The sequence below is a fragment of the Natrix helvetica genome (assembly GCF_964273705.1).
Source record: "Natrix helvetica genome assembly, chromosome: 1".
Lineage (NCBI taxonomy): Eukaryota > Metazoa > Chordata > Lepidosauria > Squamata > Natricidae > Natrix > Natrix helvetica.
The window spans coordinates 104,842,099-104,864,387 of record NC_138548.1 but is presented as its reverse complement, the minus strand read 5'-3'; the positions used below and the strand labels follow the sequence as shown (position 1 = coordinate 104,864,387).

General features: G+C 39.7%; 1 protein-coding gene across 4 annotated transcripts in view; it reads right to left on the bottom strand.

Moving 5' to 3' along the window:
* Positions 1-22,289, bottom strand: part of LMO1 (LIM domain only 1) — a 138,028-nt gene that overhangs the window by 12,475 nt on the left and 103,264 nt on the right. For all 4 annotated transcript variants that reach the window (XM_081946572.1, XM_081946574.1, XM_081946573.1 and 1 more), the window contains one exon: positions 4,935-5,060. In XM_081946572.1, coding sequence (XP_081802698.1) covers positions 4,935-5,060 — 126 coding nt within the window. The remainder of the gene's footprint in view (positions 1-4,934; positions 5,061-22,289) is intronic.

Here is a 22,289-nt window from a genome sequence, read left to right as displayed (position 1 = left end):
AGATGGCCTATCTCTACATTTTATCAATTTGTTCTAATCTGGATGGGAATTTAGCCAGTTTATGATTTTATTTTCCATTCCAATATCTCTTCAAACATTTTGGCTGAATGGCCAATAGTATGCCAAGCGCCCCAATTCCTCTTTAAAAGCAAATATTCACAAAAATGCCAGAATCTTAATCAAGTCGTCCTTGCTGGCTTTTCCACAGAGCTCAGTTTAAAAACTGTTCTCCCATTCTCTCTCTCTCTCTCTTTTTTTTGCTCTTAAATGATCCTTGAGGAATTGCCGAAAAATTGGAAATGCATCAATGAAAAAGGGAAAATATGGTGTAAAGCAATGCAGAGTTCCAGGAAATCTGCATATGCAACACAATTTATAGCTACTCCCCATAGATGGAAAGTACACGCCCAGGTGACCACTTGATCTCCTATAATCTGTTGTCCAAGTGTTAAGTGTTGATAGACAATTCCAAGGTTCCTGAGAGTTGGACTGTGTAGTCCTTTCATTAAAATACACATTCTAAGAGAGGATTGTCCTGTGTTCAATCTGAAATGTGCAACTCCTTCCTTTGAAACATGCCTGCTTCACTCAACAACTTTCCTTACTGCATAAATAGTTCACAACTTTCCATTTCTGTGTCCATATATTCAGATCCATCAACCACAACTGCCTCTACCCAGGAAAGAAATGTCTGATTTTTTTTTAAATCCTCCAAATTGCCTTTAAAATTATAATTAGGGATATATTCTCTGAAGTGTCAAAATCCAAACCATCCCTGAATGAGGACAAAAATCTCCCTTTGGTACCATCTAGTTGTTATCTGGAGTTTTGAACTCTACTATAAGGAAGGCCCTTAGGGAGTGGTTTTACAATAAGCATGAAACAAGAAACTCAAGAGTTGGTACTTTTTGTATTTCTTCCTTCAATTGCTTGGAAACTCAACTATATTTTTCTTAGTGAAATGTTTGGAAATTAAGAAAAACATGCCCCAAATTAGTATTGTTTTCAACTCTATTTGCCAATCAAAGATGCAAAAGTCATTTTTGATTTTATGTATACATAAACATAGAGAGGACTTCTTTTTCTTCCCGCATTGCGTTAAACCTTCCAGAAGAGGGCTACTATTCTGACAGTATAATTCTGCATTTCTCTTCAGAGATACTGAATGGGATATCCTCCTAGATCCGTGATGGCGAACCTATGGCACACATGCCAGAGGCAGCATGTAGCGCCCTCTCTGTGGGCACGCAAGCCGTTGCCTCAGTTCAGCTCTGCTGCACATTCATGTGTGCCAACCTCCATGCGTGTGCACCTCCCGACAGCCAGCTGGCCTTCGGGTCTCTACCATGCATGTGTGGGGCACGTGTGGGGAGCTGTGTGTGCATGTGCATGTGCATGGCGCTTGGTGCATATGCATGAGGAGTGGTGCGCATGCGCAGGGCCCACACCACATTGCATTTTGGGGGTTTGGGCACATGGGTGTGCTTTGGGCATTCAGTCTGGAAAAGGTTAGCCATCACTGTCATAGATGATTGAATATAAGATTGCAGTCTTAAACTGGCCCTCAATTCTCTATGCATTTATAGAAATTAGGTTTGGTTTGGTCCTGTTTCCGAACATTCTTTTGGACTGTGGCCTCTGGTATGACCTTCAAAGGCCAACAATCATGCTTGAAAACTCACATCTACAGAAATAATATTTTCCTCCTCTTTAGATTCTGAGTGCCAGGAAATTCTACCCAAACTGGGGGAAGAAAAAGATGAAATGTAATTTCAATCTCAATGTGTAGTCAGGTTTAACATCCTTTATTAGGGATTATAATACAATAGTAGAGTTGGAAGGGACCTTGGAGGTCTTCTAGTCCAACCTCCTGCCTAGGCAGGAAGCCCTATACCATTTCAGACAAATGGCTATCCAACATCTTCTTAAAGACTTCCAGTGTTGGGGCATTTACAACCTCTGGAGGCAAGCTGTTCCACTGATTAATTGTTCTAACTGTCAGGAAGTTTCTCCTCAGTTCTAAGTTGCTTTTCTCCTTGATTAGTTTCCACCCATTGCTTCTTGTTCTACCCTCAGGTGCCTTGGAGAATAGTTTGACTCCCTCTTCTTTGTGGCAACCCTGAGATATTAGAACACTGCTATCATGTCTCCCCTAGTCCTTCTTTCTCTTAAGCTAAACATACCCAGTTCCTGCAACCGTTCTTCATATGTTTTAGTCTCCAGTCCCCTAATCATCTTTGTTGCTCTTCTCTGCACTCTTTCTAGAGTCTCCACATCTTTTTTACATTGTGGCGACCAGAACTGAATGCAGTATTCCAAGTGTGGCCTTACCAAGGCATTATAAAGTGGTATTAACACTTCACGTGATCTTGATTCTATCCCTCTGTTGATGCAGCCTAGGACTGTGTTGGCTTTTTTGGCAGCTGCTGCACACTGCTGGCTCATATTTAAATGGTTGTCCACTAGGACTCCAAGATACCTTTCACAGTTACTACTACTGAGCAAGGTACCACCTATACTGTACCTGTGCATTTCGTTTTTCTTGCCTAAATGTAGAACCTTACTCTTTTCACCATTGAATTTCATTTTATTAGATAGTGCCCAATGTTCAAGTTTGTCAAGATCCTTCTGTATCTTAAGCCTATCTTCTGGAGTGTTGGCTATTCCTGCCAGATTGGTGTCATCTGCAAATTTGATGAGTTCCCCATTTATTCCCTTATCCAAATCATTGATGAAGATGTTGAAGAGTACTGGGCCTAAAACAGAGCCTTGGGGTACTCCACTGCATACTTCCCTCCATGTAGATGCAGTTCCATTGAGGACTACACGTTGAGTGTGGTTGGTCAGCCAGTTATGAATCCATCTGGTGGTGATGCTATCTAACCCACATTCTTCTACTTTATCTAGTAGTAGGTTATGGTCTACCTTATCAAAAGCCTTACTGAAGTCCAAGTAAACTATATCGACGGCATTCCTCTGGTCCACTAATTTTGTCACATTATCAAAGAATGCAATAAGATTAGTCTGGCATGATCTGTTTTTGACAAATCCATGTTGGCTTTTGGCTATTACTTTGTTTGCTTCTAGGTGTTCGCAAATTCGTTGCTTGATTATTTTTTCCAGGATTGTATCGATAAACCTGCTGAAATATACTTATTTTTCTCTTCTTATTGCCTTCACAGATAGTTGGCTGGGGAACCACATTTTGGGTGACTTGATCTCTTCTGGACAAGGGAGGCCAGCCTTTGCAGAATTGTTGTAAGTAATATTTAAGGAATTTGTGGAACAAATTTGCTTGGGTTGTGACTGGGGCATGATCTTGTTAAATTTTCTGGGGGAAATTTTGATTCTATCAGTTCTGAGGAAGTGAATAGGTCCCTAGGACTTTGATTATTGTTATTTATATTTCAAATGTCCCTCTTGGTTAGTTAGGAAGTTAGGAACTCCTGGGAAGTACCAATAGCTGGATCCAGATGATGGTGAATGCTTCTTTTGAGAGGGGATGACTTTGCTCATCTTTACACTCTACACTGAGATTCTATATGGATTTGAGGTAGGGTTCTAGCCAGGTGCAATTCAAGGTGCTTGTTGTTACCTTTAAAGGACTGCATAACACAAGGATCACCTCTCTTCAACAGTGTCTGCCCATTCCATCAAATCTGACCCAGTGGGCATGTTGTGGGTCTCTCCATAACAATACCACTTAGCAGGATCCAAAGATATCCCTCTTCTCTCATAGCACCTATCTATGGAACAGCCTCCTTGGTGATGGCTGTTTGGCTCTGTTGACCTTCCAGAAGTCCTTAAGACCCTGGCTGAAAAGCAGGGTATTAGTGGAGCCTGGTGTGTGATTTCTGCTCTGTGAGATGGTTTTGTGAAAAGCCTTGGTTATTGATTTATTTATAGATTTATATTGCCTTATGATTTTCATCCACATGCTTGGCCAGCCCAGAGTTACTTGTTTAAGTATGGGCATGTACATTTTCTATATGAATATTAACAGCAATACTTCTGAGTCTGAAGGCTGAACAAGGGTTTTTGATATGGGTTGGGCTCTGGCAACTGGATGTGAACATACTGCTGTTTGACACGTGAGGTTCTATGATTCCTACCCTTTATATTTAGATGCAATGTTTTTATAGATACAAGAGGTACAAAAGTCAAAATATCACTATTTTTCAATCTACACATTAGGCTCTGAAAGCTTCTACTGCTAGTATCTGTGCAAAACAGAGAAACCAAGCAGATACATGAAAATCTGTGAGACATTAGCACCAATATTATGGCGATAGAACCTTATCATTCTATCTACTTCATTATGTCTATGATATCTGCCTTTTAGACCCATATTATATATTCTGCTGAAAGTTATGCAGTGAGAAGACATTACTGGAGGCAGCCAGCAGGTTGATGGTGAAAGTTCCTTTTTGAGGCTTTGTCAGACCTTATTTAGAAAAGGGCATTTCCTTTGCTTCATCTTGATCTCACGTCTGTGCCTGCCCAGTTGTGTGACTTAAGGAACTTTGATTTTAAAAGTATTTGTGCCAATGATCTTTCTATCCATGGATGTTCAGTGGATCAACAAGAAACTTGGCTTTGAAGCTGCTCATTCAATTGCCTTGGCTCTACTTAACCCCACCTGCTGGCCTATTTCACAGCAGCCCCAATTTTGGGGATAGTGGTGGGGGGAGTCCCTTCAACAATCCAGCCTACCAGCAATTCCACACATGAGTCAGAGAAGCTGCAGGGAAAAGGCTCCAGTGTTCAATTAGCAGGTAAAATCATTTTGCCCAGCAGTAGTAATCTGAGAGCCTGGGAGAAGGTGATGGAGATCAAACGGTGAAACAGACTTTACTGTTTCACAGAAGCGAAAATAACTTGCGTTTTTTTTTTTAAAAAAACACCAATCCATGTAAGCCCCCCCATGTTCTCACCTCTGGTTGCAAAGCTGGCAGGCAAAGCAGTCCAAATGGTAAACGTTATCTCGGGCCCTCATCACCATCTCAAAGGCAGGGATCAGCTTACTGCAGGCAGCACAATTCCCAGTGGTCCCAAAGAGCCTGCCAAGGAAGCACAATCGTTAGAAGCCAGTTTAATTAAATGGTGGAAGGACTAATTAAGTGTAATTAGTAGTATCAAATACTGTATTGCACCAATCAAGAGAAGTTGCCATCCCCATTTCTCTGACCGGCCAGCATGTGGGAATGGTGGGCTGATCCTGCATGGGGAGAGAACTTCTGAGTCCTTTGAAGTTTTGGAGCTGCCAGCTAATTGACTGTCTAATGAAGAAATCCATTCCACATGCAGACAAAGTGCTATTTTGAGGCTCACAATGCTTCCATCAAAAACAATACCATCTTTTCAATGCAAATTAACAGTGTCTTAGCAGTACATTTTTAGAGGATTCTAGCTGCCCCTCTGTTTTCTAATTTGCTACTCCTTCATTTTCTACTGATTGGTTAGCTCTCTGGAGAAAATATGCAAGGTTCATTTCGGGGTATACGTATGACTCCTTCAAATCACTTTCCATACATGTTGATTAGATTAGATTAGATTAACAGAGTTGGAAGGGACCTTGTAGGTCATCTAGTCCAACCCCCCACCCAGGAGACCCTACACCATTTCCAACAAATGGCAGTCCAATCTCTTCCTGAAAACCTCCAGTGATAAAGCACCCACAACTTCCAAAGGCAAGCTGTTCCATTGGTTGATTGTTCTCATTGTCAGAAAATTTCTCCTTATTTCTACATTGAAACTCTCCTTGATCAGTTTCCATCCATTATTCCTTGTCTGGCCTTCAGGTGCCTTGGAAAATAGCTTGACCCATTCCTCTCTGTGGCAGCCCATCAAATATTGGAGCACTGCTATCATGTCTCCCCTGGTCCTTCTCTTCACTAGACTAGCCATGCCCAGTTCCTATAATGTTCTTCATATATTTTAGTCTCCAATCCCCTAATCATCCTGGTTGCTCTTCTCTGCACTTTTTCTAGTGTCTCAACATCATTTTTTATAGATATACTGTGTACCTCAACAAATCAAAATAGATAGGTGTACTTCAATGAATTAAAATAGAAATTATGTCTGATATTTACAAAGAGTTATTAAATAATTTCCAATAAAGTAGTAGATTTTAGGACAATCCTATGTGGAAGAACTATTATGAACAATTATTGGCCATAATACAAATTGATTCCTGGTTCAGTAACACAATATTAACCTGAAAATGCATCCTTTTCTTTTAAAAAATGCTAATAAACCACACATTCTCTCATCTAATTAAAGACTTATCAGAGGATGGCTGTATTACAATCCAGAAATATTTTGAAAAAACACACCCCAAAAGCTACTCATTGACTCAACATATGCTGGAGAAATCTGTTTGTGCAGATTCCATGTAAACCACATTCACAATAACAAGGCTCATCTGGGATTAGAACCTATTTAGGCATACCAGGAGTTGTAACACAAATACATACCTATTTCCCTGGCTCAACTGATAAGGAAGAGAACCCGTGGCTTAGTGGTTAAGACTCCTGCCTAAGATATATTCAGCCCGGGTTCTAATCCCAGTAAGGGTATGGCTAGCTGATGAGAGCTAATTAGCTCGAAATAGATCTATCCTAGTCTCCCTTTATTTATTTATCAGTACAATTACAACACAAATATAAAAAGGCAACAGTAAAAATAAAAATATGGTTTTCTGCCTGCATGGTCTTTGTGATAAAGCCGAAGGACAGAAAGAGGGAGTAGTGACCTTCCTCCCATATTTAGTCATACCAGGGGTTGTAACACAAATATATATATATATATATATATATATATATATATATATATATATATATATATATATATATATATATATATATATATATATATATATATATATATATATATATATATATATATATATATATATATATATATATATATATATATATATATATATATATATGTATTTGTGTTACAACCCCTGGTATGCCTAAATATGGGAGGAAGGTCGCTACTCCCTCTTTTATTTATTTATCAGTACAAATACAACACACACACACACACACACACACACACACACACACACATATATATATATGTGTGTGTGTGTGTGTGTGTGTGTGTGTTACAACCCTTGGTATGCCTAAATAGGTTCAAATCCCAGTAAGGGTTCAAATCCCAGTAAGGGTATGGCTAGCTGATGAGAGCTAATTAGCTTGAAATAGATCTATACTAGTCTCCCTTTATTTATTTATCAGTACAAATACAACATATATATATATATATGTCACCGTGAAAGACCGAAATTGGTGAATGTCGACATTCACCGGTGAATGTTGGTGAATGTCGACATTCACCGGTGAATGTCGACACATACCAATTTCGGTCTTTCACGGTGACAGATATATAACGAGTCAGCGTAACGCTTTACTTTTGCTTTTCGTTCTAACAGCGCAGGATCGCAGGTTTAAAAAAAAAAAAAGTCCACGAATAGAAGACGCTTCAAAGGAAGCGAGGAGCTGAGGTATTAGGGTAAGGGGATTAGGGTAAGGGTGTCGAGAGGATAAGGGAATTTTCGCACATACACCAAGCGACTATGTGAATGTCGACATTCACCGGTGAATGTCGACATTCACCAATTTCGGTCTTTCACGGATACACCAAGCGACTATGTGAATGTTGACATTCACCAGATTTTGGACTTTCACAGTAACACACACACACACACACACACACACACACACACACACACACACACACACACACATATATATATATATATATATATATATATATATATATATATATAATTAGATCCATTAAAATTTCTGCAGCTGTCAATCAAGAGAGCCAATATTGGCCACGTAGTAGGATTAATTTTAAGTTTTACATCAACAATATGGTACATTCATGTGACACATTGCTTTACTGAAAAGATAATGGACAGATTGGGGCCAAGATAATTATTTAAGCTTAGTTTCTAGTGCAGTGAATTGGATTTTATGTTTTCGTTTCGTGGTATATCAATAGGATCTAAGTATAACTAACTTAGATATAATCCAGTATGAAGCAATGTATTATTTTCACAAGTGTGTGTGAAAGCAATAGTTTGCTACTGTGGGCCACACACATGTAATCTCTTACTTCTCCATCCCTTTCAACTTCAACCTTCTTGAGATCTTGCTGTTACTTTTAAAGCAAGGTATGGAATCAGAGTTATTCTAAACACAATTTGATGATGCAGTAAAGACTGCAATAATTACCCCGTGACAAGATTATACTAAGCTGTTCATTCAAAGTACCCAGCAATAAAATTAGCTGGCAGCAAGGAGAATTTTCATGCCATGCATCTTTTATTTTAAAAAAAAGAATCTACCACACTTTATCAGAAATGCTGCCCAGTTTAAATCATGTTTAGAAACAAAAAGAGCTCTAGAAAAGAGAAGTGAGATCTTGAAGCTGCCTTTGAATGGACACAGTCTTCTGCATTAGAGAGAGAGAGATGTTGGACTATCTAAATCCGTGATGGAGAATCTATAGCACGAATGCCACAGGAGGCATGCAGAGCCCTCTCTGAGGGCATGCCAGCCATCACCCCAGCCCAGCTCCACCACATATGTGCATGCACCTCCCACTGGTCAGCTGGTCTTCTGGGGGGAACATGCAGGGAACATGCATGCACATGGGTGGGGAGTCAGGGTGCATATGCAGGGGTGCTCACATTGCATTTTGGGGGTTTGTGCACAGGCACACAAACACCCCATTTTGGGCTTGGAAGACCTCCTGCACCAACCTGGAAGCCAAAAAGAGATGTGGGGGCACCGTGCAAGACCCCCACCCCATTTTGAACCTGGAAGACCAAACGGGGCAAAGGGGGTTTCCCGACTTTGGCTTTGGCCAACCTAGAAGCCAAAATGGGGCAAAGGGGGTTGCGCATGCCCCCCGTGTCCCATTTTGGACCTGGAAAGCCTCCTGTACCAACTTGGAAGCCAAAACGGGGCATGAGGGGGTGGGGCACATGCACGGGGGGGGGGGGGAGAGACACATGCATGTGTGGGTGCATGTGCAGGGGGTGCTCGCATTGCATTTTGGGGTGTTGTGTGCACGCTTTCAGCACTCGGCACCAAAAAGCTTAGCCATCACTGATCTAAATTATAGTAATTTAAATAAGACCACAAATATGATATAATCTCAGACCTCAAGTCATGATATAGGGTTTTTCCTTTCGTTTCTCAGGCAAGCGCTCAAGTGTGCCATCTCCGGCCTCTGAAACAAATTTTAAGACTGGATAGGAAGTCACCAAGTAGAGGGAGAATCTATTCTTTGGTGAGAAGAATTAACCCACAAAAATGTGAAGAAGGTATACAGATCTCCCACCCATCCTTTTTATCATTGTGTTCTATTTCCTCTTTTTCTAGTGCCTTTGCTTTTGAGTTGATGCCTATCTGACCCCTTTTGTAAACCGGGATATTTTTAAGAACTTCTAAAAATGTCAAATTGTTTGCCAGGCACACTTAAGTTGCTATCTTCTGATTGGCAAGGTGTCTCTGAAATACTTGACATTTCTTTCTGCTCTTGTGAAAATGAATGCAACCGATTGTGAAAACAAACAGAGGGATCTTAAGGCTGTGATCTTAAACGCACTAAACTGGAAAAGAAGTCTCTTCACCTGCATCAATTAAATATCACTGATTCTATATTGAATATCAACAGAAGTATTCTTGGACTGAAAGAGAATTAGATCTAAAGACCTAAAGGGTCCTTTGAATTAAATCCTGGTGACATCAAGGATATCCATCTTATTTTCTTTCCCACCAAATAGAAATGGTTTCTATGTCCTTCTTCCAGGGCCTCCAAGTCTAGCCTAGAGCCCTAATATTCTAATTGTTTTCATCCAAGTACTAACAGGCCTGATCCTACTTATCTTCCAAGTCCAGACCAGATTGTCCTGCTAGTGGGGAATTAGCCATCAATTGAGATCTAATTCTGACAGAAACCTCTGTTGGTGTATGTTAGTTGAAATTGTTTTACATGCCCTTACAAGCATGATGTGTGAGGTGTGTCCCAAACTATATTTTCCCGACACGGGAAACTATGTGCAAAGCATGCAAGTGCCATTTCATACCATATTTTCTCATCTGTATGGCTTGGCCAACTTGGCATGGCCAATTCACCATGGCCAACTCGGCACAGTCAACTTGCCGTGGCTTGCTCATTGTGGGACAACTTGTCATGGCCAACTCATTGCAGGACAAGAGTTACACTAATATTGAAGTAATGGTGGACGAAAATCACTAAAGAAAGGATGCCAAAGGAGGGACAAGATAAAATGTGAATCACAAAATTTAATTTTTAAATTAATGTTAAATATTTAAAATGAATTGTTGAATTGTCCTACACTGAGTTGGTCTTGGGGAATTGGCCATGCTGACTTGACTGTGATGATTTGGCCATGGCGAATTTGCTGCGGTGAGTTGGCCACACCAAGTTGTCCCATTCTGTCTCCGCAACCTACACAAGCACCTCCCTAAAACATTACAAACAGTCTCCCCAACTTTGAAGTTAGTTTGTCTTGAAGTTCTTAGTTTTATCAACTGCCAGATTGATTTTTCTCTCTAATCATAATTAAATAAAGGCTTGAGCATTTTTGTCAGTGTCAAAATGGAGCATATAAATATTATTTTAGCAATGTGGGTATAAAATTAATTCTAGAGCTACTAGTATTCAGTTTAATCTTGCAACACAAACCTGCTTTTTTAAACTGCCTTTGCTCTTCCAACTACTTTCAACTACAGATAGTTCTCAACTTATGATCACAATTGAGCCCAAAATTTATGTTGCTAAGTGAGCTTTGCTCCGTTTTACAACCTTTCCTGCCATAGTTGTTAAGCAAATCACTGCATTTGATAAATTACAGGTAAGTTACAAGGTTACTGGCTTCCCCATTGACTCTGCTTGTCAGAAGGTCTCAAAAAGTGATCACATGACCACAAGATACATCTGTATGAACCAGTTCTCAAGCATCCACATTTCGATCATGTGACCATGGGGATGCTGCAATGATTGTTAGTGTGAAAAATAGTTATGTTTTTCAGTGCCGTTGTATCTTTGAACCATCATTAAATGAACTGTTGTAAGTTGAGGATGCCTGTACTAGGTGAGATGCCTTAGTACTCCTACTCCCCATTTATGATTGGGGAACTGATGAAAGCTCTGAAAGCATGATATTTGAATGGAAAAATCTGTGAGATGAATCCTTGGGAGCTTAGATTGTATTTCAGAGGATCTCAAAAGCAATGTACCATTAACTCCTCTATACAAGACGGAAAATCTACATCAGATTCTTTCCACTGATCCATTTTCATTAGGCTTTCTTTGTAAAGTAATTATAAGATTTACCATGACATTTGGAGAAAAACATTTTTTTTGACTGATATTTTTTAAACTTTCTATCTAGCTTAGGGGTGTCAAACTGGTAGCCCATGGGCCAGATGCATCATGCACAGGCCACGCCCACCCCAGTTCTGCAAAGGCAAAAAATGTCATGATACGTTGCGATATGTCGCCTGACACGGTCGAGTTTTGACACCAGTGATCCAGCTTATAGCCCTGAGATTTGTTTGGTGACCTTCCCTCCAAGTAATAAGGAGATGCAACCCTGGTTTCAAGGTCAGCCAAGTGCTACCACCTGTCAGATTGTATGAGAGAAGTCAAACTTGGTTTTACTTATGTCCCAGGGACTATTTATATTTGGAGGAAAATGTCACATCTCCAAATATCACTCTAAATCATGAAAAACAAAACCTAGAACATTTTGAGTGAGCTGATCTCATTGGAACAAACAGTTTGATCCAAAATTGTTTACCTTCCAATTACGAGTCAGTGAATATCTCCCTTGTATTTTTATTAACACAGATGGTGCAACATTACTATTAACATAATCTTAATGTTTGGGTCTTGATTAAGCGCATGCTTATAAACATCTCCTCTTTTCTTCTATCATTTAAGTGTAGTTCACGCCTTTATCTTAAAATGGAACATTTTTGTATGGTATAAATTACATTATTGGTACACTACTATGGAAACAAAAGAAGAAAGCACATATGGCATTTATCTTGTCAGCTGCAAAAATTGTACTTTTTTCATATATGTAGCTTTCCTGCTCTATAAGAGATTGTTGAGGGACAAATCTTAAAAGGTTTAAAAAAATTTGCCAATGCGCCATCCCTCTATTCCCTGGCAAACTTGATGAAAAGTTTCGTGTTCAAAATCAAAATGTTACCCTTTTGATCTTTGGAGCATCCATGTCAGTTAGATTACCATTAAAAACTATATCCAAATGGGAAAATCAGAAGCAAGCTAATCCCAGATTTGTTCAGACTGCAGTGCCACTCCGTGTGTGAACATTAAAAAAAAAATCCATTATTCATTAACATCACAGTTGTGTGGAGCTCAATCTAGATTAAACAAAATAAAGAGACCCCAGACAGCACCATCTGCATTGTTAAGCAGGCATTTTTCGTCACCCTGTGAATTAGCCGCTTTTCTAAATGGAAATGAGAAATTTGGACAGATGTTCACTTAACTATTTAAACAGTTCATCTTAAGAAACATGAAAATGTATTTGATCCTGGATTCACCTGCCTCCTTCCAGGGGCTTTGGAGGAGGGGAGAGAGACAGCATTAAACAGCTTTGAGTGTTTGTGTAAGATTTAAGCCCTTCTATTCTGTACAGCTGCAATCATGTTACTTTCCCCCCCCCTTGTTTGTAACAAATGGAGCTCCAAGCTAGTCAGAGTCAGCTAATCTTGGTTTGAACACAGCCTTCCACCTTTTCACATGTGAACATTTGACTGTTGTTCTTGCACTACCAAATTCAATGCCTCTTTTCAGAAAAAAAACATAAATGGTACAGTTCCTGGTATTTAAGGAAGCAGCAACAATATGCAAAGAGAACTGGAGCTGTCAGCTTTTGACTTCTTTGTGCTCCTCTGCCCCAGGAACAATTCTGATCAGCTAAATGTTTATGAACTAAGATAGATAGAATAATTCCTCTGGAACAAGTGGATTGCATTCTTTGTTAATTATTCTTGATCCCTCCATCTTTATGGATAATAAATTAAGGACCATAAGTGCCTTCTCCTCACAGGGTCTGAGTTCACAAGGTGCATTCAACCACATTATATTTTAACCACAATGGGTGGCTAAGACATACATCATGGTTTTTAATCCAAACTGGCTGAACTCAGACAAAGCAACCACATTATAGCTTAGAGTGACTCATGCTATCTAATGGGAGTTCATGGAAGAAATTTTTGCCTCCTTTTTTCATTTTCCTGTAAGCAGTGGTGGGATCCAGCCAGTTCGCACCTATTCGGGAGAACCGGTTGTTAACTTTTTAAGCAGTTCAGAGAACCAGTTTTTGGAAGAAATCTTATTTTGTTTCCCCCCCCCCCCACTTTACAGGGCTAATCCTGTAAGGAAGGCAGGAAGGAAACATTCTGGTGTTGTTTTTAGCCTAATCTTTATTGCCCTGGTTTCAGAAGCTGCCTCTCTGGTTAACCCTTATTACATAGTAACAGCTAAGGCGAAGCGCCCATTGACGTGAGTGACATTGAGTTGGCCACACCCACCCAGTCAAATGACCACTGAGCCACGCCTACCCAGCTGGTCATTAGGGCAGATAATGACCGGTTGTTAAATTATTTGAATCTCACCACTGCCTGTAAGCCATTGCAACTGAAGAAAAGCCATCCTGGAAATATGGGAGAATCTCTAGGATATAGTAGGGCTACTAAAAGGAGGAAAACTCAGGAAGGTATCTTTCAATAGAATTCGATAGTTAGCTTTCTCCTGGGATTATCCAAACCATGATTATTTATCTTAGAAGATGAGATAAAATTAGATTTTGTGCTCCAAATGTCCATGATGAAGCTCTTGGATTTTTTAAAAAATAAAATAAATCATACATCTGCACATTCTGGCCAAGATATTTTAGTAACATGAATACTAGAAGTGAAATGGGAGAAAAATGGGTTAAAATAGGCATTTAAAGGCATGCATAATGAATTTTCATGTTTTTAAAAAATCCATTAACGAGTAAAGAGAGCAGAAAAGATTAATGAATTTGGTGTGCACAATGGACTTAGACTGAAAACAAACTTAGCTCTGCCAATGGCTATGATTATTTGACTGGAACTCCATTTAATAGAAGTGTTCTTTCCACAGAATTCTAATAGAAAGTCCCAAAGGTGGTTTTCAAACGGGACTTTCTTGGGTTTTTTTCCTTGTAAACATTTTACTTCTCATGCAAGAACTGAAGAAACATCTTGGATGAGAAGTGAAACATTTTCAAGAGAAAAAAAAGTCCAGTTGCCTTTTAAAATGCACCCCTGGGCTCAACCTCTGCTTGGTTTTTATGTGAGCTGCATATATACAGAGCTCCAATTGCACTTTTGTAGACTTTTTTGCCCATACCTTATGGACACCACTATTTCAGAGTATATGCAAAAAATGGAGTCACCATCAGTCATCTACTCTATGACTCTCTTTGGGGAATTAGTGGAGCACAGCTGGAGCCAGAGCTTTGTAGTAGTTTCATCTCAGATGAAAAGAGGCAGATAGAGACCTGCTAGACTTCAATCCTTCCTCTGCTTCTGCTTTTTAGATTTCCCTGCTGTGCTTTAACACTTAGACCATGGGACTATCTCTAACAGAGACCTCTTTATATTCTTAAAATTGATTGAGGGGCCGAAAGAGCTTTTGTTTATATGAGTTATATATCTACTGTATTTATCAAATTAAATTAAAACTAAAAAAAAAACTAAAAAAAAAACTAAATGAAAACTTAAAATATCAGTTTGTGGATGCCCCTGAAAGGGTCTTGAGAGCACCTGTAGGTACGCAGACTACACTTTTTGGGAGAACCATTGATCTAAAAGATAGGCATCACCTTGTAACTTTATGGTGTTAATGTAAAGGTTCCCCTCAAACATATGTGCTAGTTATTCCTGACTGTAGGGGACGGTGCTCATCTCTGTTTCAAAGCCGCAAGAGGTCCAAAGACATCTCCATGGTCATGTGGACAGCATGACTAAATGCCGAAGGCACACAGAATGCTGTTACCTTCCCACCAAAGGTGGTTCCTATTTTTTTCTTACTTGCATTTTTTTTACGTGCTTTCGAACTGCTAGGTTGGCAGAAGCTGGGACAAGTAACAGGAGCTCACTCCATTATGCAGCACTAGGGATTCGAACTGCCAACCTTTCTGATCAACAGGTTCAGCATCTTAGCCACTGAGCCACCGTGTCCCCCCTTTTGGTGTTAAAAAGTCCATAAAGGTAACTCCTAAACCCAAATTAGAAGAATTCATTCTGTGGCAAGGTACAGTTTCTACCACTAAGTATTTCTACCTCTGATTCACTGTCAGCCGGGTCCCTTCCTGTAAAGATTTCTAATGGAATATTGGTGAAGAAAGGCTTGGATCAATATATATATTAAAATGCTATTAAATTTATGATCTTCCCAAATCAACCTAAAGGAGGGAATAGAGAGAATAAATCCTTAATTTCCATGGGTCATATTTCATAGGATATTCATCTTGTCGTTCCTAGGGCCAAAGCATTTCCCTTCAATCTATCATCAAATCCTCAATTCTTAGTGTGGTCCCATTAGGAAGGAAATGAGTTGGAGATACGACTGGCTTTTATCAGCTTTTAAAAAAGTTTTTGTTTTGTTTTGTAAAATAAAAGTTGGCAAGCAGCATTTTTTTAAGTACAGATTTATTTTCTCTTATGCAACACGAAGGCCTAGCCAGCTTGTAAATAAGCTTAGGCTATGCAGATTTAAAATTTAACACAATTAAACTTTTACCCTGTGGTAGTAATTACCCTTAATGTCTCTTACCCTGAACTTAACCATGTCTATTGTCAACAGCCAATCTGAAAGCAGGAGTTTAGCCAAGGACAATTTTCTGTAGTTTATAGGCACACTAAAATCCTGCAAGACCAGAATCTCATTGGCTGCTGATGTCATTGTGTATAGTAGAAATTAAAGCTAATTGGCATAAGGACTGGCAGTGAATACGAATGAATTGATGGGAGAAAATGGAATAAAAGCAAGCACACTTAGTGGCGTGTGACTGTCGAAGGCAGCTTCTCATTTAAAGACTTCTTTGTTGGTAATTATAGCCGCCATCTTCTGTTCAGCACTTTGTCTTTTTCAGGCCAGGGGTACTTTCCAATAGCGGGCGTGCATCTTTGTTCAACGTTTTATACTTTGTCTAAAATGATAGGCCTGTGAGACCATTTAAAGGAGCTGCTCCTTTATTCCAAAGACGATGGGCGTCTTAGTGAGGACAAGCAACTTTTCAAACTCTGATCAACAGTAAAACTGCTTTGCATTTCTTCTCAGTCCCTTATTTTTATGCAAATTCCCCTTGATATTATTCAAGGGTAAGGGGGAGAAGCACGGGCAGGGCCAAAGAATCAAGATGGCACCTCAGCCATCAAACCGAATCTCCAACCCTTCTGTCTGTATGTTGCATGCGGAATCTATGTGAAGAAGAGATGGGGCTTCCAATACTGTACATGCTTGCAGCTTGATTTTTTTGATCCCCTCTGCGGACTCCCTCTGTTTCCTATTTTTCTTTGATTGAACACTTTTTAAATTGAATACATGCATACTTCCCACCTGGCTCTATATAAATAATTCTCTCTCTCTCTTTCTCCCACCTTCTGTCTCTCTCACATATCTACAAGGAAAAAAAAACATGAAATAATAAAAGAATACAATATTTAAAAAACCTAGGATTTTGAATTCTCATGGATAGTACAGTTTCCTAGCACAGTTATGTAGTTGTAAGTTCACTATACTGAACGTATTATATCACATGAAAGATTAAGAACTACTATTAAATCTGAACTAAACATGAATCTCAAGAATCGTATTTAAGATAGCATAAATCATTGAATAAATGCAGTACATCCAATTCATATTATTAAGAATCTGTTGGAGTCGGTCAGCATCCAAACTGAATGAATAAATAAATGATTTTTAAGTAACTCACTAAATTGAAGTATACACAGGGGTGAGATTCAGTTGGTTTGACTGGTTCAGGCCAACCGGTAGCTCCGACGATCAGCTGAGAGTGAACCGGTTCACTCCAATGATCAGGTTGGCCCTCCCTCCCTTGCGATGTACTTACCTATATTCTCTCAGCTGATTAGTGCAGCAGAGCAGATTGCTGTGCCTCAGCTGTGTCAACCTAGTTACTTGGGGGATCGCATCCTGCCCCATACATCCCTGCAACCAATTCGCTCTCACAGAGAGGGACTCCTCCGGGTGCCATCCACTAAGCAGTGCCAGAGGGCGGCGCCCAGGAGCAGGGCCTTCTCTGTGATGGGCCCAGCCCTCTGGAATGACCTCCCCCCCGACATTAGGACTACTACTGATCTCCGCTCCTTCCGCAAGAAACTCAAGACCCACCTGTTCCAACTAGCCGGCCTGGCTCAACTATAGCTCTATCCTCTAATCCCCCTGGCAATTTTAAATTTTAGGGTATTTTAATGTTTTTTAACTCTATTATTATTGTGTTATTTTATGAATTGTAATAATTGATGTTGTGAGTTTTTTATACCTCCTCCGTGCAACATGTGATATGTATTTTTTATTGTACGCCGCCCCGAGTCCCTTCGAGGAGAGGGAGCGGCTTATAAGTCTAATAAAATAAAATAAAATAAATAAATAAATACACCCCAAAAAACTGCACACACAATACGTGATCATCATACAGGCCATTAAAGTGGCAGGATCGCACCACTGAGTATACATTCTATGCATTGAGAACAGTAAATTTGGGGTTATCCATGTATTAGATTATGGTTAAAGAACGGTCTCCAGTTTGAGTTGTGTCAGGTTTACTTTTTTAATTATGTAGTTATTCTGAACATTAAAGTGCATTTCTACCAGTTGGTTAGCAGCTTTCCATTAAAGCTTTCAGGTCAAAACCCCTGACCTGGAAATTATTTTTCAATGGAAAATAATTTCTACTGTGGTTGTCATGTGTAGGTATATAATTGCAACTGGAATAGCTGTCATTAGCTCATAAGTCTCTGAACATCTTCCAATAATGGCTGGGAGTTTGTATACATGGATCATGGGAACTGATGTTGGAATCTATGTGAAGATGATCCTTGCACAAACAAGGCAGGGATAATGGCCAAAAGAAGCACGGGTACCCCCAAAAGGAATTTGAGGGGCAAAGGAGGACATGTACCTCAATGTGCAGACAATGCAACTTATTAGATCTAACTCAAGCACTACTTTGCATAATGATTTCACCACACATGCTATTTGGACTTCAACAGGGCATTTGTAGGAAGCAATTTTTGGAATATCACCTATTCCAGTTCTCCCCTTTCCTTTTAATTTCTATCAAAAATCCAAAGCTGCATTTTAAGGAAAGACTTGCTTTATTCAAGCATCCTTCAACTTGAAAGTTCTCCGTCGAGCTAAGAACCATAGTAGAGAAATCCTGACCCTGGAAAATTGCTGCCAGTTGTACCACTGGATACCTGATTCAATTCAAATATTCATTATCATGGTCACTGAGCAGCCTTACAAAAATTAATAATTATAAACAAAGACATATTAACACCACGGGCAAGGTAACAGGAGATAAGCGACAAGTCGGTTTGCCTTCTCAAACTTCTAATAACCTTCTACAGCCAAATATAGAGCTGCCAGCTAAACAGTATGTGGGAGAGAGTGAGAAAAGAAATGAAAGTGTGTGTGTGTGTGTGTGTGGTTGGGGAATCATTTGGCAAATTCTGCTTGCTGTCATGGAGAATTTGGCTACACTGACAATCTTAGAGACTCCACTGGAGAAAAGATGCTGTACATAAAATTCATCCAAGCATTTTTTTTAAATAAGAAGGATTATTAAACTGTTGCATAAGCTTTTATATAAAGCATCATATAATAAAACTTTTGACAATCCCCAGAAGGATATAATAGTAGTATATATATTCTTAAACTTACTTTTGAGATTTGCTGAGAGTAAAATAGCAAAAGAGAAGGGCAATGCAAGTTCTGTGATGTATGGGTTACCAATCAGTTGGTTCCCTAACTCAGCATAGGAGAATGTCTATGGAGATTCTTAGTCATGGTTGACTAACCATGGTCAACCATGCTTGTCCCAAAGGTGCTTTTTTCAAGAGGCAACTGGACTTTCTGGTTTTTCTATGAAGACGTTTCGCTTCTCATCCCTAAATGAATGCAAATGACCAGCTGTCTGCAAGGAGTATAAACCTTTCAATTCCCCACTAGCCAGAGCTGAAGAAGTTTCTTGGATGGGAAACGAAATGTTTTCAAAAAAAAAAAAAACCCAGAAAGTCCAGTTGCCACTTGAAAAAAACCACCTTTGCGTCAACATAGGGGAGAAGTTTGCAATATTCAGAATGAGATTTCATAACTTCCAATTTTAATCTGAGCTGTTTGAGAACTATTTTTTCCATCTTATACTTGAAAATCAGCGCCATAACCATTTTTCGTCAACTCTCCATATGGAAGAAGCCTGACAGTTTTCCATCATGGTTAGCAGGATTAATCCTTATGGGTGAAAAATTAACTAAAATAGGCTGTATCTTTGTCTCACCCTTGATTTGCACATATGAATAGAAGAGAATCTCATTTGGTAAACAATAAGCCTCCCCCCCAAAAAAATTCTTCAGATATGTTTGCTAAATAGTCTCTTACATAATAACATTCATGCAGAGGCTTAATTGTATTCTATTTAAAAGCTGGATTACTACCTTGACCTCAAATAGTTTCATGATGGAAAAAATAGATTTTCTTTTACTCTTCTGAAATGAATCATCTTCTTTTAATGACCCCATAATCCTTTGCAGGGTGGAGTCTGGGCAATTGAATGAAGCTAGCAGAGTGTTTACTGACCGGATGCCCTTCCTATTGCCAATGCTCAGTCTTTTCAGCAGATATATTCTCATTGTGCCGAGAGAGAGAAATATCTGTCTCTACCTAGGATCGAACTCACAGCCTCCTGATTTTGAGGCAAGAGCTCCACCTCTAGGCCACCGCACTCTTCTGAAATTAATACCCTGACTTCAGAGGTGGGTTGCTATTTTTTTTACTACCAGTTTGGGCGTGCACGCAACGCTTCTGTGCATGTGGGTGGCTGGAGTGGGCAGGTGGGCGGAGCCTCCTGCCACCGCTACTACCAGTTCTCCCTATTTGGGCTAAACCAGCAGCAACCCACCTCTGCCTTACTTATTGGAGAATTCTGAAAAGTATAAGATATATGGCTGCTGCATTTCCCTGTGGGACAAAAGAAGCCCCAAACACTCCAAACATGTTACATACTCAGTAGTATAATCATCAATTCTCTAAGCCAGGGGTGTCCAAACTTGAGAACTTTAAGACTTGTGGATTTCAACTCCCAGAATTCCCCAGCCAGCCATGCTGGCTAGGGAATTCTGGGAATTGAAGTCCACAAGTCTTAAAGTTCTCAAGTTTGGACACCCCTGCTCTAAGCCCATTCTTGATCTTCTCTGAGAGGTCATGATCTACGACTTGTCACACTTAATCTACACTGAGTACTCTTTGCAGAGGAAGACCAATGCTCTTAAGCACTCTTATCTCTGTTAGTAATGTGGATCCTTCTCCTCTTGGTAGACTCCTTTGTTGGAGAGCTATTTAAACAGAGGCTGGATGGCTATCTGATGAGAATTGTCTAGTAGTGGATTTCTGCACAGGGTAAATATTGAACTTGATGATTTCCAAGTTGGCTTTCAATCTTCACATTCAATTACTGTAAGAATTGGAGAGAGGAACCATATCCACCTTCAATAGGATGATTTCCTCCCCTCCCCCATAAAAAGCAGTGAAAAACAAGCCTCCCACATCCCCTGGAAGATGGCATTCAGCTAGAAGAGGGCTCAGGATTCAACTGTACTATAACTAATTTCCAAGAAATTGTAGTTGTTGCCTGCCATTATTAAGTTCTGTCAAGTAGCTAGAACTATTCCCTTATTACAATTTTTTTTTGTAGAATTTAAAAATCTCTTTTTATAGGTGTACTCCCTTTTGTTCAAAGATCATTGAGGAAAGAAAATGCATTGGGTCAGCAAGTGGCAGCCAATGCCCTTGTTATGTTGGCAGATTGGTGATCAATCCATCATTTTGGTCCATGGAAACAGAATGACTTTGCTTATTTGTTTATGTTATCAATTGCTACATAATCTAGATCAGTCCTTCATATCGGAATACAGAATAACAGAGTTGGAAAGGACTTTGCAGGTCTTCTAGTCCAACCATGCAGAATGATACGTGAATGGCAAAAATTAAAATAATGGTTTTTCTTATTTTTAATAATTAAATAGAATTGTTAAATTGTCACGCTGCAAGTTGTCCCATGGTGAGTTGGCTGTGGTGAGTTTTCCTGCAGACTGTTGGCCATGGTGAATTGGCCATAAAAAGTTGGCCGTGGAAAAAGTTGGCCACAACGAGTTGGCTGTGGCAAGTTGTCCCATTCCGTTTGTGGAAGGCCAAGAGATTTGGGGCTTTTCTCAAATCTGAGGGGAAAATAATCGAAAAGCAGGGAGGGCTGCTCTGTGGAACATCTTTATGCGGTATGATTTTTGCAAAATGTTTGTAACCATCCAAAGCATAATAAAGACATTACTGTCATCTTTCTGTTACAGATTTAATGCAGTCATGTCAGAAAATAAAAGACATGGTGCTCATTCTGTAATAATACAACCAGAAATTCTAAACAACTCAATATTTTCATACCCTTCTCCCTTTTCCTTATGTGCCTTGATGTAGGACTAGTCCCACATGGAGATTCTTCCAGACCTTGGTCTGAGTGGAAGAACTGATAGGCAGCTCTTGCGATTGGCAGTTTCAGCCCTCCCGGAGAGCAGGAAAGGGAGAGTATGGTAGAGAACCACAGAAATGACCTTGGAAAAGGAATGTTAGCACAACATGATTTAAGCCTAGCACAAAAGGGAACATTAGAAAGAAGCTTTACTTGGCTTTGCCTTAACTCCCTTTGATATAAGAGGGAAGGAAGAAAAATGCTGGCAGGCTTTCAAGATTGTGTTGCAATTGCCAATGTTAAAAAATAGAGTTCCAGTCATTCTTGCAGAATCTGTTTCCTGGATGGCCTACCTCAAATGGCTGACAGGTATCCCTATTTGTTTCCCAAATTGTCTCTTTCCAGTCATGGTCACTGGGTGGAATTTATGAGCTAAATCTAAATCCGTGGAATAATTAATGGG